Source organism: Brachionichthys hirsutus, chromosome 15, assembly GCF_040956055.1.
Source record: "Brachionichthys hirsutus isolate HB-005 chromosome 15, CSIRO-AGI_Bhir_v1, whole genome shotgun sequence".
In the NCBI taxonomy this organism is placed as follows: domain Eukaryota; kingdom Metazoa; phylum Chordata; class Actinopteri; order Lophiiformes; family Brachionichthyidae; genus Brachionichthys; species Brachionichthys hirsutus.
Window position 1 is genome coordinate 12,826,011 of NC_090911.1, and position 17,555 is coordinate 12,843,565.

The 17,555-nt window shown below is 54.2% G+C and overlaps 2 protein-coding genes across 4 annotated transcripts; one reads left to right on the plus strand and one right to left on the minus strand.

The window, feature by feature from the left end:
* Nucleotides 1–1,832: 1,832 nt before the first annotated feature.
* Nucleotides 1,833–11,339, minus strand: xirp1 (xin actin binding repeat containing 1). Its single transcript, XM_068748552.1, has 4 exons — nucleotides 11,063–11,339; nucleotides 9,666–9,799; nucleotides 9,460–9,501; nucleotides 1,833–8,558 (listed from the first exon to the last, which is right to left on the minus strand). The coding sequence occupies exon 4, from the start codon at nucleotides 8,556–8,558 to the stop codon at nucleotides 2,001–2,003; it is 6,558 nt and encodes a 2,185-aa protein (XP_068604653.1). The 5' UTR covers nucleotides 9,460–9,501; nucleotides 9,666–9,799; nucleotides 11,063–11,339; the 3' UTR covers nucleotides 1,833–2,000.
* A 3,037-nt stretch (nucleotides 11,340–14,376) lies between these two features.
* Nucleotides 14,377–17,542, plus strand: gorasp1a (golgi reassembly stacking protein 1a). Of its 3 annotated transcripts, none has more exons than XM_068748339.1 (9): nucleotides 14,377–14,528; nucleotides 15,058–15,138; nucleotides 15,208–15,411; nucleotides 15,492–15,578; nucleotides 15,659–15,789; nucleotides 15,899–16,031; nucleotides 16,505–16,616; nucleotides 16,692–16,838; nucleotides 16,939–17,542. In XM_068748339.1, the coding sequence occupies exons 1-9, from the start codon at nucleotides 14,466–14,468 to the stop codon at nucleotides 17,241–17,243; spliced, it is 1,263 nt and encodes a 420-aa protein (XP_068604440.1). In that variant the 5' UTR covers nucleotides 14,377–14,465; the 3' UTR covers nucleotides 17,244–17,542. The 3 variants fall into 3 exon arrangements, with proteins under 3 accessions (XP_068604440.1, XP_068604441.1, XP_068604439.1); XM_068748340.1 differs by having other exon boundaries at nucleotides 16,695–16,838; XM_068748338.1 differs by having other exon boundaries at nucleotides 16,505–16,838.
* The last annotated feature ends 13 nt before the right edge of the window (nucleotides 17,543–17,555 follow it).

Below are 17,555 nucleotides of genomic sequence, written 5' to 3' on the forward strand. Positions count from 1 at the left end.
GGACTGGTTGAGGCTTGGCCTTTGTCTCCGCCTCTGTCTTTCTGTGAGGACTGTCCTCTGAGGACGACTGGAACAGTCTTCCTAAGAGTCCCGGCTTGACGGCGGCGTTCTTGATGTCTCGTGGCCTGATTTTGTTGGCGATGGCGTTTCCGCCTGACGGGAGGAGCGTTGACGGAGGGCTCTTTCCTCCGGACCAGGATCCTGGTTTGACTGTTGTCTTCTCAGCCTGTCTCACGGAACCCTTCAGAGAACTGGACGTCCTCTGACTCCCACTGACTTCTGAGACGGAGCTTTTCTGCCGGGCCTCCTTTGGGCTCTTCTGATCCTCATACCTGAGCAGAACATTTGGGTTTTCTGGGTCTTTCGGAACCTGGGCTGGGTCTTGGTCTCTCTGATCACCCCCAGCCTCTTCTGCCCCTCCATCCTGCCCCGTGGCCTCCACCTGTGGGACCTCCTGACCCTCCAGCTTCACGTCCACCCCGTTGCTTGTTTCTCCGTGACGCTCGTATTTGGGGGTCTGAAGGTGCGCCTCACCTTCCCTCTGCTGCTCATCCTTTCTGTCGGCGACTTGTGAGCCCCCGGTTCTCCGTCCGGGTCCGTCTGAAAGCTGAAACCTGGGTTCCTCAGCGATGTCTTCTGGGATCAGTGGAGACGGTAGCTCATACTGAGCGACGTCCACGTCTGGACAGAACCAGACACGCTTCTGGGCTTTACTCGGGTTAGCATCCACCCTGCCCGGCGTTGGCTTGAAGGTGGTCTTTGAGGTGGGGGCCACAGGGTTGTCTTCCAGTTTTTGGTTGGTGGCATCGGAACCATTTTGGACCGGAGGCGGAGGACCGCCTGGAGCGCTGCTGCCTCTGGGAGGATCCATCTTGACAGAGTTCCTTTCTCCCGTCTTGGACCCTGAAACGGAGGAACTTGCCATCGTTGTCGCTTCGGCTTTGATTTCTGCACCGTGTTTGGTATTTGATTGATCGTTGTCGGGACGGTTTTTATTGTGAGCGGATACTTTGGGGTACTTTGCCTGCTGTGCCACGCTAACGCCGTTGCTCTTCTTCTCTGGTGGCCAGCTCATTTTTAATTTACCTTTAACGCCAGCACCGCTGTCTCCGCCCGGCGGTCTTGCGGATGTTTGGTAGACGAGCGCACCCTGGCCGGGCTCTCTGGACCTGTTGGCTGACTTTACGGTGCTTTTGGACGCCGCGTCTGGCTCATCGGTGCCTTTATTTTTCTGCAGCCACCGGTCTTTATGCTGCTTGTGTCCAAATCCTTCATCGTAATTCCCTTTCCTTTTAAAAAGCTGCTGGTAGTGAGACGTGCAGTAGAGTTCACCGTAAAGAGACGAACAGTTGTGGAGGCTGCAAAGCAGAATAGAGCATTTAGTGTGTGTGTGTGTGCGTGTGTGCACGTGCAGGATGCTGTGCTTGCATGAATCACTTTTTTTGGCTCCTTGATTCGTCCCTTTGATGATTTGAATCTTTTGATCATCTCGAGTCGACCTCTCACCTGAGCTTCTTCCTACAGTGTTTACAGCGGAAGCAGTTTCTGTGTAGGGTCACTTTGTCGGCCACCATTTTGTCCATCGGATAGACGGCTGTGAAACAGGCCGAGCACGTTTCCTTGGCCGCTGGTTGGAGCTACGACGATAAAACACAGCGAGGTTAGGACGACCACGGTTTCACCGGGAGACGTTCAAATGGAGGACGGCGAGGAGACCCGTCAGCCCAGCGGCGGCTGCAGGAAGAACGGGGACGGAAACGTCCACTTGTCCATTACAACCGAGGAAGGAATGCGTGGTTGGGTACAGAATGACACTGCGATTCAAACACGCCCACTGGGAGGAGCCTATTTATTTATTTAACAGTTTGTGACTTCACACAGAATCTACTATGTGATTAACTTTAATAAGAACTGAACACTTCATGTTTAGAGTATAAAACCTACAAAATGTCCTTTCTGTGAAACTAAAAGTCAACACTTTCAAGCACTTCCTGTTGTATTTAGAGCAGCGCCCCCTGTGGTTGACTGAACGTGACAAACACCGCCCCGTCCTTGGCGTTGCTTGGCACGTTGTCTTCAGGTCGTCGGGTCAGTGGTGATGTCATGGCTCCGTGTTCGGCTGGACTGCCGGACTGTTTGGTGAAGAATCTGGACGTCACAGAAGAGACGAACACGTTTCCAAAGCCGTCGGTCTCCTCGTACGTCTCGCTGACGGTCTGGGTGCCGATCGTCCCCTCGGCTTGTTCTGGACCGGTCTTCACCTGGAGGACGCTCGTCTGGCGGTGGGCAGGACTTCTGCAGGACTCCTGTCCCAGATCAGTGCTTTGAGGATGGTCCTCCGCCCTTGGGTGGGACGGCGCCGGCTGCTGGGCCGGCCTCCTTGCAGACGAGTGAATGGAGATGAATGATGGGGAGGACCGGGAGGACCGGGAGGACCGGGAGGGCTGTCTCACGACCGGCTCTGTGTGCAGCGGCTTAGAAGAACTCGAGTCCAGATCTTCTCCACCCTTCGTCTCCTTTATCGGGTCTGGTCTGGCCTTGCTCGACACGATGCTTATTTTCCGGATGTTTTTTGCAGGCTGAAGATTTTGCTCAGATTTTAGAGATTCATCAAATAACCCCGACAAACCTGAAATGTCCGCCTCAGACTTCAGGCTGGAGACGGAGTACAGCGCCTTTTTGATCGCCTCCTCAATGTCGAGAAGCTTTGCCAGCGTCTGCTCCTTCAGCTTCATGATCTCCTTGCTGGCCTTTTCCAGATCTTCAAAAGCAGCCTCGACCGAGGAGACGCTTTCGAGGTCGTCCTCCTGCGCCTCAGCTTTCCTTCCCTCCGTTTTATGGCGCGTTCCGTTCGTGCCTGCGTCCATCCAAGCAGGAGCGTCGGCGTGGAACGTCTTGAAGGCGCTAACGTCCGCGCTGCCGCTCTCTCCCTCGATCTCTCGCACTTGAGACAAAATCCCTTTGAGTTCCTCTCGTTTTCTCAGATTGTCAAAGATTAGCGTCGCCGCGTTCACGTGTCCTTTCATGATCTCTTCCTTGTGGACAGACAGTCTCTGCCTCCGCTCGTCCTCCGTCTCCTTCGCCTTCTTCGCTCTCAGGACAACGGGCGTCGGTTGGCTTGCTTGGAGGTCGTCTTGCTGTCCTCCCTTCGTGGCCTGCTCACCGGGGTTGGCTTGATTTGTGTCCTGCTGAGGTGTGTTTAAGACGTGGGTTTGTCTCGTCTCACGAGTCTCACCGTGTCGTACTTTGACAGCTTTGCTTCTGTCCAGACTCTCACGCTCCGGTCTTTCAAAGTTCTGCAGAGTCGCCTTCAAGCTGGAGGTCTTTTCCGTCCCCCCGTCTTCAGCAGAATTCTTCTTCTCCTCGGCCGCATTGATTCTCCGGATCACGTTTTGTCCCATTTCCACTTCGGTGCCGTTTGACGTCTGTGGTTGGTCTTCTGCTGCTTCATCAACACCTGTTGGGTCGTGTGTCTCTTTACTCATGTGACCAGTTTGCGTTCTACCTGTCGACACTGCAGGGGGGGGTTGTCTTTGTTTTGGATGGGCTGCTGCGTTTTTAAGACCCTCTTTAACGGGCCTAGCGAGTTCTGGAGCAGACGTTGGTGAAATATGCTGGTCCTCCAAGGCTATAGATGTCATCCATCGGGGTTTTGGGGCCAGGACTGGCTTCTGCCTCGGGGACGCCTCGCTTGTCTTCAGAGGGAGGGGCGGTACGTTCTCTGTGGTGGCTGCTTTGGGGTGTCCGTTTGCTACAGGGCTGGGGGCTGAATTCTTTGTCGTAATGGATGATTGTCCTTCACAGGTTACTGAAATCGAAGGAGACAATTGAGTGTCAGTTGGAGGCGGAGACACCACAACACATTCGTCCTCGCTCCTCTCTGGACAAGCCCTTCCTGAATCCCTGTATATCATTGCGGCCTTGTAGTCTCCTCTGGAGACATTGACGCGAGACTTCTCTAGAGACTGCAGAGCCCGTTGGACGTTACCCCTCACGATGTCTTCTTTATCTACGAGCCTCGGCTCCGTCGCTGCGCTCTGCAGAGACCTGATCGCTGCCTTCACATCCCCTCCGATAACTTTGTCTGTCTCGTCTTCTGTCCTCTCACCGTTGCACTCGCAACTTACAAAAGACGGCAGCGATCCTGGCGCACAATCACTGCCTACAGCGGTCTCAAAGGAGACGCGTCTTTCTTGGACTCTGTCTGGGTCACTGACCTTGGGATACGTCCTGGCTGGCTGCGACCTGGAAGTGGATGAAGATGTCGCCGAGCGTCCCTCCTGCGCTGCGACGTCCAGGTTGTATATTTTTCCAGGTACGACGGTGTCACGCTCCACATGAATGCTTTGCTGCTTTGCCAATTCGAGGGACTTTTTGGCTGCTTTCACGTCCCCAGCGATGATGACCTCTTTTTGCAGCAGGCTTTGATCCGCTTCAGAACCTTGAGCTGATAAATCCATGTCGAAGATGGTTCCAGGCGTGATGAGCTCCCGCTCCACCAACATGCTCTGCTGCTTCGCCCGTTCTAAAGACTCCATGGTCGCCCTAATGTCCCCGGCCACGATGTCTTTTTCCTCGGCCACAATGGGCGGCTGTGCTGCCAGTTGTTGCTTTGCTGATTGGACATCGCCAGGGATTATGTCCTCCCTTGGAACACAGTTGTCAACAGAGACGGGGCAGTCAGAGGAAAATACTTTTTTGGTGTTCTTCACATCCCCTGGCAAGACGTCAGAGATGGTTCGCTCTGCTTGGTCTTTTTGCTGGCAGAGACTTGGCTTTGCTTCTCTCTCGAGGTGCTCCTCAGCCAGCAGGCCATCGTCCACGTCATTTCCACTAAGGGTCTTCAGGTAGAGCAGATCTCCCTTCTCGATGCAACTTTTGTATAGATTCACGTTTCCCTTTTCCTTTTCGTCGACTCTGCAGGGTACCGACGTCCTCTGACTGCTGGCGGTAGCTAAAAGACTTCCGATCGTAGACTTTACGTCCCCCCGCACTCTTCTCTGACTCTCGCTTTGGTTTTCGTCATTGCAGATGAGGGAATAAACGGACATCTCCGCTCGCCCGCCTGCACTCTCTTGCATTATGAGTCCCTTCCTTACTTCCTTGTCTTGAACAAGCAAATCATCGATCACCTGGACAATGTTGTGCATTCTTTGATCCGTCTCAAAGTCGATGGCTGTGGCTGTTTCGTAGACGGGGAGTTCCATTACTGTGGTGTTCACTTTGCCCTTTTCCACTTCTCGTAGAAGAATGATTTGGGGCTTTACTGTGGTTTTCAGCAACAGCTGGAGCACGATGTTCCTGATGTTGCCGCCAACAACCTCTTCTTTCTGGATTTGCACGCCGCTGTCGCTCTCGAACAGATACTTTGCCATATTAACACATTGATTCTCGTTTGCTTCGACGATGATACCACTTGAGTGGACAAAACGTATTTGACATAGATAGGAGAGGGTGTCAGCAACAGTGTCTGCAGCGATTCTGTCCAGGGGCGTGGTCTCAAACAGCCAAGTCGTGGACTTCACGTCGACTTTTGGGATCTCCTCTTCAGTACCTTGCACTGAGGGGTCCTCGGACTCCTTGATTTTGTCCAGTGGCTGTGATTCAAACAGCCACGTACAGCGTTTGACATCTCCTTTCTGGCTGTCCTCCCTGTGGACGGTCCTCACCGCGCCTTGCTCCTGAGGTTCCCCTTTCAAACTGTCAATGGCCTGATTTTCAAAGAGCCAGGTGGAAGTTCTGACATCACCACGCTGGACATCGGTGACGCTTACCATCCGCACAAACCTGCTGCACGTCTGTTCAGATTCAAAAATCTGTTTGCTGAGCTGCACGTTGCTGCCGCCGATGCCCTCAATGACCTTGACAGAAGGCTCATCTCGGATAGTGAGGGAGTCCAGAGGTTGAGTCTCAAACTTCCACCGGGCCGACGTCACGTCTCTGTTCTTTACGTCTTCTTGGGTGACCGCTCGGATCACGTAGACGTCGTTTTCGGCCTTGATGGCATCGAGGGGCTTCGTCTCAAACATCCACCTTGCTCCGCCTACGTCGCCGCTCAGGACCTCCTCCTTTTTCACGGTTGTAACCTCATGGAACTGTCCCTCTTTGTCTCTGATGGCGTACAGGGGCTGCGTCTCAAACATCATGGTGCTTGACTTCACATCAACGTCGCTGACGGAGACGCATTTCTCTTCCAGGGGGCGCTTGTGGATTTTGTCCAGTGAAGAGGTTTGGAATATGAACTTTTTACTCTTCGCATCATCATTGTCCTTATTGATCAGGCTCATGGGACAGTTCTCAAACATCCAGGTGAACGTATGCACCGAACCTTTTTCGATGTCTCCGTTGTGGTTCTTGTCGCCTGGTGTTGTTGCTACCAGCTCGGATCCTATTTCATCCAGCGACTGAGATTCAAAAAGCTCCTTGACCCGTGAGACATCCCCGGATTGAAAGTTGATCTGGCTGACGCGTCTCACGCCACGCCCAGAAAGGGAGTCCTTTCTTATTCTGTCCAACGTTTCTGTCTCAAACAGATGTTTGACTGTTTGGACACCGACCTCCGGCCTGACGGAGTCCTTTGTTGCGTCGCACAGCTTCAACTCGTACTCTTCTCCATCGCTGGTGCTGTCCAGTGACTGTGACTCAAAACGCCACGTGATTGACCCGACGTTGCTGTCGTCCGCGGTGTCTTTATCCTTGACTTTCTCTGCTTTGTCGTATAAAATGTCCATTGGCTGAGTTTCAAATAACCATTTGCAGGTCTTGACGTCCCCCGGTTGAGGCTCGTCTTCCACAGAACGTTCTCTCTGGTTGAACTTGGAGTGGATCCCGTCGATCGTCTGGGTTTCAAAGAGCCACTTTGCCATCTTGACGCTGCCCACTTCGTCCTCTTGTCTGGTGATGCCTTTGATGACCTCAACACTTCCTCTTGCTTCCGTAAGTTCATCGAGAGGCTTGGTCTCGAACATCCATTTATAGTTTTGCACTTTGCCTTTCACGGATTCCTCCCTGCTGACCGTCGTGACCTCGTGAAGGTTTCCAGAGCTGTCCTTTATTGCATATAAAGGAGTTGTCTCAAACTTTTCTCGCTTGTCTTTTACATTTCCCGAAGCTTTTTCCCTCTCGGTCTCCCCAGAATGAGGGATGTTGCTCAGAGGAATCATTTCAAACAGGCCCTTGTATCCCTTGACAACGCCCTTCTCAACCACTTCTTGCTTTGATGGCGTGTCTTTTTGAAAACTGCAGCTCTCGAATATTCTTCTCTTATCTTTTACATCTCCTTGTTCATCAGCCGAAAGCGTAATGTTCTTCAGACGTCCAACTTCATAGCTATCGCTCAGGGTCTCCATAGGCTGCGTTTCAAACAGCCACAAAGAGGTCTTGACGTCTCCTCCCAGGACGTCTTCCCTTCCCGAGGACCTTCCCTCGGAGTGTCCTTTTAGCGTCGCTGAGGGTTGCGTTTCAAAGAGCTTCCTCTTGCTGACGACGTCGGCTTCTTCTGTGCTTCCTACGAACTGGTCGACCTCCTGGATCGGCTCAAGCGGCTGTGTCTCAAACATCCACCTCTTTTGGTCAAGTCCTCCTTTGTGTCCCTCCTCCAGAGAGATGCCCCGGATTATCTTCACCCCATCGGGTCCCTTATTAATCAGGTCCAGAGGCTGGGTCTCAAAAAGCCAGCGAGCCATGCTGATGCTGCTGCTGTTGATCTCCTCCCGGCACACGGATTTGATCTCGTGGACGCTGCCACCAATGTCCCTGAAGGCACAGCGAGGATCCGCCTGGAAGAGTTTGACAGTCTTCTGGACGTCTCCTCTCTGCTCCTGGAGCTCAGACGTCAGCGTGAGGAGACTGTGGTCCTCCATGGAGTTGCAGCGTCCCACGTCGCTCAGAGGTTTAGATTCAAAAAGCTGCCGGGTTCCTCTCACGTCTCCTGCCTGGATCGGTTCCTTCAAAACCGCTTCAACCAGTTCTTCTCCCTGCAGTTGGTTCAGGGTGTCTAACGGTTGGGTCTCAAACAGCCACGTGGATGTCCTCACGTCTCCTCTGACAGACGTCTGTCTCTTGGGAGACGTTGGTTGGTTGCCATCAATATGCTTGAACTTTGAAGAGGTGCTTCTGACGTCGCCGCCTTTCATGTCCTCGTCATAAAGCAGCTTCTTGGTTGCATGAGGATCCCCAATATTGTCCAGGGTCCAGTTCTCAAAGATCCATTTCATGGACTGAACTTCACCGTGATGAGCTGCGTCCCCTGGACGGCTTTCTGGCTGCACCGCCTGCAGGACCTCGTCGTCCACGGCGCCGTGGAGACTGGGCCGGAGGTCCGGGTGGATGTGCCTAAAGATCCTCTTCAGTTCGCTTTTCTGCCGTTGCTGGTAGAACGTGGAGAAGGTCTCTTTGGGTGGTGGGATCGGGAGGCTGCTTGATTCTGAAGGCCCCTCATAGTCCAGGGGTCCAGGCAGGGCAGGAGGAGGAGGAGGAGGAGGAAGAGGAGGTGCTGCTAAGTCATCTTCATCGTGACACGATTGCGAAACTGTGATTTTCCTGGATTCTTCGGCCATCTTGAAATGAAATGAAACAGTTTCAGGAATAAAGAAACATCATCCGTTAAAGTTGGTACGAATATTTAAACGCATAAAGTCTTACTTTACCTTTTTATTCTTTCTCTGTTTTTCACAGCAAACGTTAGAAAAGGCTGCAGAGCTGTTAGTACGGCAACACAACCACCACGCCTCGTCTAAGCGGAACCGGTTCTGAAGCCAGCTCGGACCTGGTCCTACACCGGCCCACCCAGCAGCAGCGGGAGCTTCCATGTCCGGTTCTGAAGCCAGCTCGGACCTGGTCCTACACCGGCCCACCCAGCAGCAACGGGAGCTTCCATGTCCGGTTCTGAAGCCAGCTCGGACCTGGTCCTACACCGGCCCACCCAGCAGCAACGGGAGCTTCCATTTCCTGTTGCTCAGTTTGAGCTGGAATCTTTGGCTCAGGTGGGAAAAAACACCGACAGGAACCGGACTAGAGAAGTCAGACCAGAACCCTGAGCAGAGGCCCAGTCAGACCAGAACCCTGAGCAGAGGCCCAGTCAGACCAGAACCCTGAGCAGAGACCCAGTTTCACCAGAACCCTGAGCAGAGGCCCAGTTTCACCAGGATTGTCAGGATATTTTATTTTTTTTTATTCCCATTTCACATCGACGGAATATTATTTACTTTGTCAGAAATATTCAAAGTTGGTCATAAAATATAACTTTTTTATATCAATGATTATTTAGAAATTGAATCAAAGTTAAGTATGTTATTATAATAAGTAAAGTATGTTATTATAATAAGTAAAGTATGTTATTATAATGAGTTAAATGTTATTATAATGAGTTAAATGTGTTTATAATGAGTTAAATGTGTCACACAAGCAGGCTAGCGGTCACGTAGCACGCATGCTAACGGGCGGGATGGCGTTCCGTACCTTCCTGCTTTTAGCGCTTGTTCCTGGAGCAGCAACGGATTCCTGTCGGACAGAAAAAGGAAGCACTCATTCCGTGTCCTGCTGGACTTAAATCCCTCCCTGCTGAAGGACGCCACACAGCTGCGGCGCCGTTCCGGCCGCCCGGGGTCATCCCGCTGGGACGCCCCTGACTCCGGCGTGGAATGGGAAGCATTTCAGGAACTCACCGGCTGCGTTGGGCCCCCCGGGGAGTCGGTGGCTGCCGCTCGGACCAGATAGAGGAGAGACCGGTGTCTCACGGAGGAGGACGGAGGTGTCCTGTCTCTGGACGGTCTTCCTGGGGTCGGTCCCTGACTCGGAGCTGGAGAAGAGAAACCGGGCCCGTCACATTCCCTAATCATAGCTGGACCTCAGTGTAAGCGGCCGGACCGGACCGGACCGCATTCCGTGATCCGGACATGACGCCCAGGATGAAGACAGCAACTGCTAGCTCAGCTGGAGCCACGCGGATTGTTTGCACATTGTTTCTGAGAGCGCCGCCCATCAGGCCGTCAGCACCTGACCGGAGGAATGTCCACCTGTCCCCGTGGACATCCCCTCGTCCTGCCGTGTTTGTCTTACAGCCGGTGTCCGACTCACAAGGCCGTTAGCAACAGCTGAAAATTATTGATCATTTGGATCAATTCAGAAGCTCTTGGAACAACAGCGTGGGCGGGGTCAGCGGTCCGGGGCGTGTCCGTCCAGCTGGAACTAACGGACAGTTTTGAACACACCTCTGCTTTTCAAACGCTAATCCCACGCAAGACAAAGGATGGCCCGGCAAGCCGGCGCCGCTCGCGAGGCCGGACTTACAGCGCGTTCATAGATGGATGAGCAGCGAGAATGAGGCGCCATCAGAACCGACACGCCCACGGACCCGTTACCAATAGCTGCTGAGGAACCGCCCAGTCGTTCCCACCGACCTCAGGCCACTGGGCTGGAGTCGGACCTCTGGCCTGGGGTCGGACCTCAGGCCACTGGGCTGGGGTCGGACCTCTGGCCTGGGGTCGGGCCTCTGGGCTGGGGTCGGACCTCTGGCCTGGGGTCGGGCCTCTGGCCTGGGGTCGGGCCTCTGGCCACTGGGCTGGAGTCGGGCTCGGACCTTGGGCGTCGGACCTCGGCCTTTGGGTGGTTCTTCTGGACCTCCGGCTGCTTTTACACACGGGCTGGCATTCCTTCAGCGCCGTCAGCTGTCGACATTTCTAGCCACATTCACAGACTGGAATGAAAAGCGGCGTTCCTCGAGGCAGCTCGCCGTGGCGCTCCTCGGACCGCCGGTCAGCAGAAGCTGGGTCAGAATTCTTCATCTGTCCTGTGATGATGGAATAATGGACCTAACGACCGACTGTTCCCGTCTTTGGACCTGACGTTCCAGACGTCTCCTGAGCCGAGAGCCACGACTCGGACGGTTCCGTTAGGACAACCTGTGACCCCCGATCAGCTGATCACGGGACCGACCCAGCAACCATCCAAACATCCAACCAACACGGACTCAATGAACAGAACCTTTTAGTCGAACAGCAAAGAAGCCCGTTAAAACGTTTAAGCGCCGCCTCCTCCTCCTCCTGATGAAATAAATACTCACAAAACACGGCCAGGCGTGGCTGTCCTTCACCTCCCTGTGTCTCCTCTCTGCTCCTCTGCTCCTCTGCTCCTCTGTCTCTGCTCCTCTGTGCTCCTCTCTGCTCCTCTGTGCTCCTCTGTCTGCTCCTCTCTGCTCCTCTGCTCCTCTGCTCCTCTGCTCCTCTCTGCTCCTCTCTGCTCCTCTGTCTGCTCCTCTGTGCTCCTCTGTCTGCTCCTCTGTGCTCCTCTCTGCTCCTCTGCTCCTCTCTGCTCCTCTCTGCTCCTCTGTCTGCTCCTCTGTGCTCCTCGCTGCTCCTCTCTCAGAGACTTTCCAGTCGTCTGATTTTTATCAGAGCCACTGCCCCACAGGAAGACTTTTATCTATTTTGGGAGGGGGGGGGGGGTGCTGGCGTGAGTCACCCCCCCCTGTTGGTCAGGCAGCGCCCGGACACCCCCCATCGCTCATTCCTGGAGCCACATTGTCATTACTATAGCGGGACGGGGGCGGGGCCTGCAGCGCGCGTGTCACCGGGTGTTTTGTTGGCACCGGGATAAGAAAAGCTCCAGGACGTCCTATTTTGGTGAAGGTTCCGTTTTGGGGCGGGGCGGGCTCGGGTCAGGTACAAAGTTCAACGACCTTCTAGTATATTATTACTGGCACCCGGTCGAAGGGTCAGCGACCTTAACTCTGAGCTACACCAGTTCCAGGACTCGGACGGGGGCCCAGCTCAGGTGTCCCGGCCTCCGTCGGTGACGGTAACCCCCCCCCCCCATCTTAAGCAGCATGACCAAACACATTCCAGGTCCGAGGCCCGGGTGCAAAGGGCAGCGCTTCCCCCCTCCTCCAGGAAGCTCGTGGTCGACATGGGAACCTGATCCCGATGTCTGACCCGGAGTTCCTTAGATGTGTGTGACGGTCCGGCTTTGACAACCAACTCACCGCCCAACTCGCCGCCCGACTCGCCGCCCGACTCGCCGCCCGACTCGCCGCCCGACTCGCCGCCCGACTCGCCGCCCGACTCGCCGCCCGACTCGCCGCCCGACTCGCCGCCCGACTCGCCGCCCGACTCGCCGCCCGACTCGCCGCCCGACTCGCCGCCCGACTCGCCGCCCGACTCGCCGCCCGACTCACCGCCCGACTTGCCGCCCGAGTATCCGGATGCTCTGCCGTAAGACTCTGTGGTTTTCCCTTTTTCCACCTGGGCGGTCCTCTGAGGAGGAATATCAGGAATATGATGAGATGGGAATATGAACGCTATTTCATCCAGTAGGCGTTAGCTTAGCATAAAGCCTTCAGACACAGCTATCCTCACTTGTGTACTTCCTGTATTCTGCTTGGAATAACTACAGCTGGTCCTCGCTGAACGGGAGCCGGAGTTCCGACGGGCTTCCTGAACGAGCATTCCCGGTCGGATGAGCGGATGCACCGGCCGTGGAGTCGGGAGTGAGTACTCGCTTTCTGGGTCACGGGTGTTACTGAAGTCTGTCCCAGCCGTTCTACGGGCGAGAGGGGGGGTACACCCCGGAAGCGTCGCCAGTGCACCTCACAAACAGTCAACGTGTTTAACGATGGAATCGTTGCGTGACGGGTCTTTGAGACGGAACGCCGCCGTTGAGGGAGGACCAGCTGTATAAATATTTCATGTATACAGGTATTACGTATTTCTTGGTTTTGGTCGAACATGTCTGCTCGTGTAACGGTCACAGGTGAGAACTCACACACCTGAATGGGCCCATCCTTTAAGGGGGTGCTGTTAAACATCCAGTCCTGCAGGGGGCAGTCTCTCGCTACGCTCGGGTTGCTGCTGAAGCCTCGCTGCAGGACGGCCTTGGACTCAAACAGGGCGCAGAGAGCTCGGGTACCTGCTGACCCCCCCTGAGGGAGGGGGTCCATGGAGCGACTCCTGGACAGAGCCGAGCCTCCTCCGGATCCCCAGGGGACCGAGTTCTCCCGGGTCCCCCCACTCCTCCAGGCACCGTCCGCCCGGTCTTCTGACACCTGGAGTCGTTCATGTCCTCTCGGATGACGGCGTTGGCCTACCTGGAGTTTATGCCCCGCCTTCTCTGGACTCCTCAGGTCGCCACAGCTTTGGAAACTGTTGGGACGTTTTTAGCAACGCATTTATTCACATTGAAAACGTTCCTTCCTGATTTACGTCCAATAGAGGAAGAGAGAATGACCAGAACTTACTGCTGCACCAACTGAGACACGGACTTCCTGCCCACGGCCCACGACCGGCCCGGCAACCCACAGAGACCCGTCACAGACTGGCTCCTCCTCAGGCCCAACGTCTCCATAGCAACCCCCTTAAAAGCACCTAAAACATGGAGACAGAGGAGCGGACAAAGTGTCTTAAAGCAGGAGGAGAGGGACCGAGGACAAAGTGTCTTAAAGCAGGAGAGGGACCGAGGACAAAGTGTCTTAAAGCAGGAGAGGGACCGAGGACAAAGACTACAACAACCAATAATAATAATACTACATCCTATCAACATCTGTTGTGTTCATGCTTACGAATGATTTGTTACAATAATCAATCACGCGTCTGATTATTATCGGCGGCCGTCCCGTGACGGTCGCGGTGCTGATCACCTGATTCTGTTCATGTTCTGAGGCCCGAGAACCGAGCGCATTCAGAACACAAACAGCGGAGCGCCGCGCGGTCACGTGACCGTGAAGCTGCTCGGAGGTGGGAGCCTCACCTGGAGCAGCCTCACCTGGAGGAGCAGGACTCGGCGGCGCGTCTGGGTCTGGTTCCGGAGCGGAGACGCAGCAGCTTCTACCGGACAAGGTCCGCTCACACCTTGTGATCGGAGACTTCTGGGCGTGACACCTGCTGCTGTCATGGGACGGATCACGAGATTTTATTACTCTCTCTCTTTACACCTGGATGTCGTTCACCTGTTGTTTCGTTTGCAATCAGGTGTGTAGCATAGCGCCATCTAGCGTCTAACATTCAGCTGGACGTGTTGCTTGATGGAGTTCGACTGTTTGTCGTCACCTTTTGCTGCCTCGTCTGAGGCAACCACATCTAATGATGTAGGTCCGTTACCGGCCACTAGGGGGCGCCAGAGCTACACCTGTTAAAGGGCGTCATCGGTGCAGGTGAGTCCGCGTGTATTTGGATATGAACCAAACAGCGCAGACGGGAGTGAGACTCGATCTGCTGCGTTGTGTTCATCGCGCTGCAATGGAAGACTTCGCATTGTCATGACGTAATAAAATATAGATTGGACCGTCAGTCGTGGCGCGTTCGTCAATGGTAGTTCAGGATTGGTTAGCTATGTCTGGAGGCCGGAGTTCGACTCCGGCGGCGCTCGATTGGTTTGGACTAGAAACAAGATGGCTGCGAACTGTCAGCCGCGATCATTCTTCCACTATTGATGTTTGGATGCTATTGATCGAGATCTAAAAGTATCGACTAGAAATGGGTTTGTCACAGAGTTCCGAGGTGTCTGAAGGAGGGACTTACGGCTACCACGTGCACGGCGTAAGGAATGACTCGGCGTTCACTGGCTATTATGTGCTAACGGATAGCTAGCTAAGCTAAGCTAAGCTAAGCTAAGTAGCTGCTGCGTTCCCACCGGTGGAACCCGGTGAGGTGGTATTTATTTCCACACGGTTCAGCTGACGCACATGTTTATTTAGACCGGAAGTCAGGCTCGTAGCTTGAAATGTTTATTTAAACCGGAAGTCAGGCTCGTAGCTTGAAGTGTTTATTTAGACCGGAAGTCAGGCTTGTAGCTTGAAATGTTTATTTAGACCGGAAGTCAGGCTTGTAGCTTGAAATGTTTATTTAGACCGGAAGTCAGGCTTGTAGCTTCAAGCTAAGACGGTTCCGAGTCCGTGCAGGTGAAGCTGTTACAGTACCTGGCGTCATTTTAATCTGAAACCCGTCGGGAATTATGGATAATGCGCTTATTTCAAACCTAAAGCTATAACTAGAATAAACCTGCTTTTATTATTTATAGTGCAGTGAAACGCCGCGTCTCTAAACCGCTGACTCTGCTTTCTGGCAGGTGCAGCCGAGTTCACCTGCAGAGAAGGCCGGACTGCAGCCCTTCTTTGACTTCATTCTGTCCCTGGACAACAGAAGGCTTGTGAGTTTATTCATTAGAACATTAACTCATTTATTCCTCTTTATTCCTGCTGTTGTCACTTTTCACCAGAATGAGGAGAACGAGCTCCTGAAGGAGCTTCTGAAAGCCAACATGGAGAAGGCCGTGAGGATGGAGGTTTACAGCACCAAAACCACGAGGGTCCGTGACCTGGACGTGGTGCCCAGTAACATGTGGGGGGGGCAGGGCCTGCTGGGCGCCAGCGTTCGCTTCTGCAGCTATCAAGGAGCCAATGAGAATGTCTGGCATGTTCTGGTGAGCGTCTTCAGTAAGAACTAGGAAAGCAAACCTGCTGATGTCAGGGATCGGGTCTCTAACATTCAACCCCCCCACAGGATGTAGAGGCCAGTTCTCCCGCTGCGCTGGCCGGGCTTCAGCCACACAGCGACTACGTCGTTGGAGCGGATCAGGTGTTGCAGGATGTAAGAGAACGCCGAGCCGCTAGCGTTTAGCTCTGACGTTACATTTCTGACTTCAGCTGAATCAGATCTCTACTTTCCAGCCAGACGACTTCTTCTCGCTGATCGAAGCCCACGAAGGGAAGCCTCTGAAGCTGCTGGTGTACAGCACGCTAACGGACGCCTGCAGGGAGGCGCTGGTCACGCCCAACGGCGCGTGGGGCGGAGAGGGCAGGTGGGGAATGGAACACAGCGTAGGGTTCCTTGCTGTTCAGCGTGGCGTCAGAAGAGAACGCCGCCTTTAGTCGCTCGCTTGAAGCATTTCCAAATGTCTGCTGTCTCAGTTTGGGCTGCGGCATCGGGTACGGCTACCTGCACCGAATCCCGGCACATTCCGAACCACCTGCTGGGAACGCTTCCACCCCTGTTCCCGAGGCGGAACCTGCCCTGAGGCCGCCCACCCATGGGTTCACAGAGGTCAGTGAGTTCACAAGGACTGGAACGCGCCGGAAAACATAGCTATAATAGTTATAATACAGTTATAATGCAGCTATAATGCGGCTATAATGCGGCTATAATGCAGCTATAATGCAGCTATAATACAGTTGTAATACAGCTATAATGCAGTTATAATGTGGCTATAATGCGGCTATAATGCAGCTATAATGCAGCTATAATGCAGCTATAATGCAGCTATAATGCAGTTATAATGCGGCTATAATGCAGTTATAATGCAGCTATAATGCAGCTATAATACAGTTATAATGCAGCAATAATACAGTTATACTGCAGCTATAATGCAGCTATAATGCAGCTATAATGCAGTTATAATACAGTTGTAATACAGCTATAATGCAGTTATAATGCGGCTATAATGCGGCTATAATGCAGCTATAATGCAGCTTTAATAGTTGTAATACAGCGATAAAACATTTGTGTCTGCGTTCCAGGCGCCTTTGATGGCCCCTCCCGGCCCCGGTGAGGAGGCTGCGTTGGACCTGCAGCAGCTCCCCTTTCAGGAGGCTCCTCTGCCTCCCCCCGGCAGGAGAGCCGTGGACCCAGGTGAGCTCATTGATGTGCAGCCGTCTGAAGTTGACGAGTCGCCTCTCTGCTTCTCCACGTCTGTGTCTGTTCCAGCAGGTCTCTGTGACCCCGAGGGGGGGGCGACGCCCCCCGATGTCCCCGAGTCGCTGGACAGACTGGATCTGTCCGTGTCATCGGTCGACATGACCAACACGTCGCTGGCTGTGCACGAGGAGAAGGATGGTGAAGTGTCTGGTGTTGGTGAGTCAGGGTGGCAGAACCTCGGGCCCGGTGGGCCCGGTGAGCCCGCTTCACCTTTACACCACAAACAGAACCTTGATTTGCCTTTTGTTTCCTGCAGACGAGCTGGAGGACAGCGAGCCGGACCCCCAGGACGTGGACTTCACTTCTGCTCACGCTCTCCCAGATTCCTGCTTCCCAGCAGCAGAGTCCACAGACCGTCCGGTTCCGCCATCGCCCCCCCCTGGAGGGTCCACTAATCCTCCCGTACCAGCCATCGACCCGCTCTGCTTCTCTCCCGTCGATCTCCTTCAGTCCGAGGATGCGACGGCGCCAACAGAGGCGCCAGACGTGGCTCCTCCTCCTCCTCACTGCAGCCACCAGAGCAGTGAGGAGGAGGAGGAGGAGGAGCTCTCTCTCCAGTAAGCTCGCATCAAATACGGAATGAAGCTGAAGAGGGGGAGCGGCTGCATCCTCCATCGGGTCAGGAGCACCAGAGAGAGGACATGTCCGGGGGGGGGGGGGGGGGGACGCTGAAGCGTTCTGATGGGACCCGGTCCCAGACCTCACCAGGTGAGTACCTTGGAGCTCCTGGAATCCCGTCTCCACGGCACCGGACACGCCTCGGTACTTTGATCTATGCAACGCTGGGACGCGTAGCGGCACTGCTGCCACTTCCTAATACTCTAATTGTGTGTAAAGTAAGGGAAAGTATTTTTGCAGATATTTTATTGACTG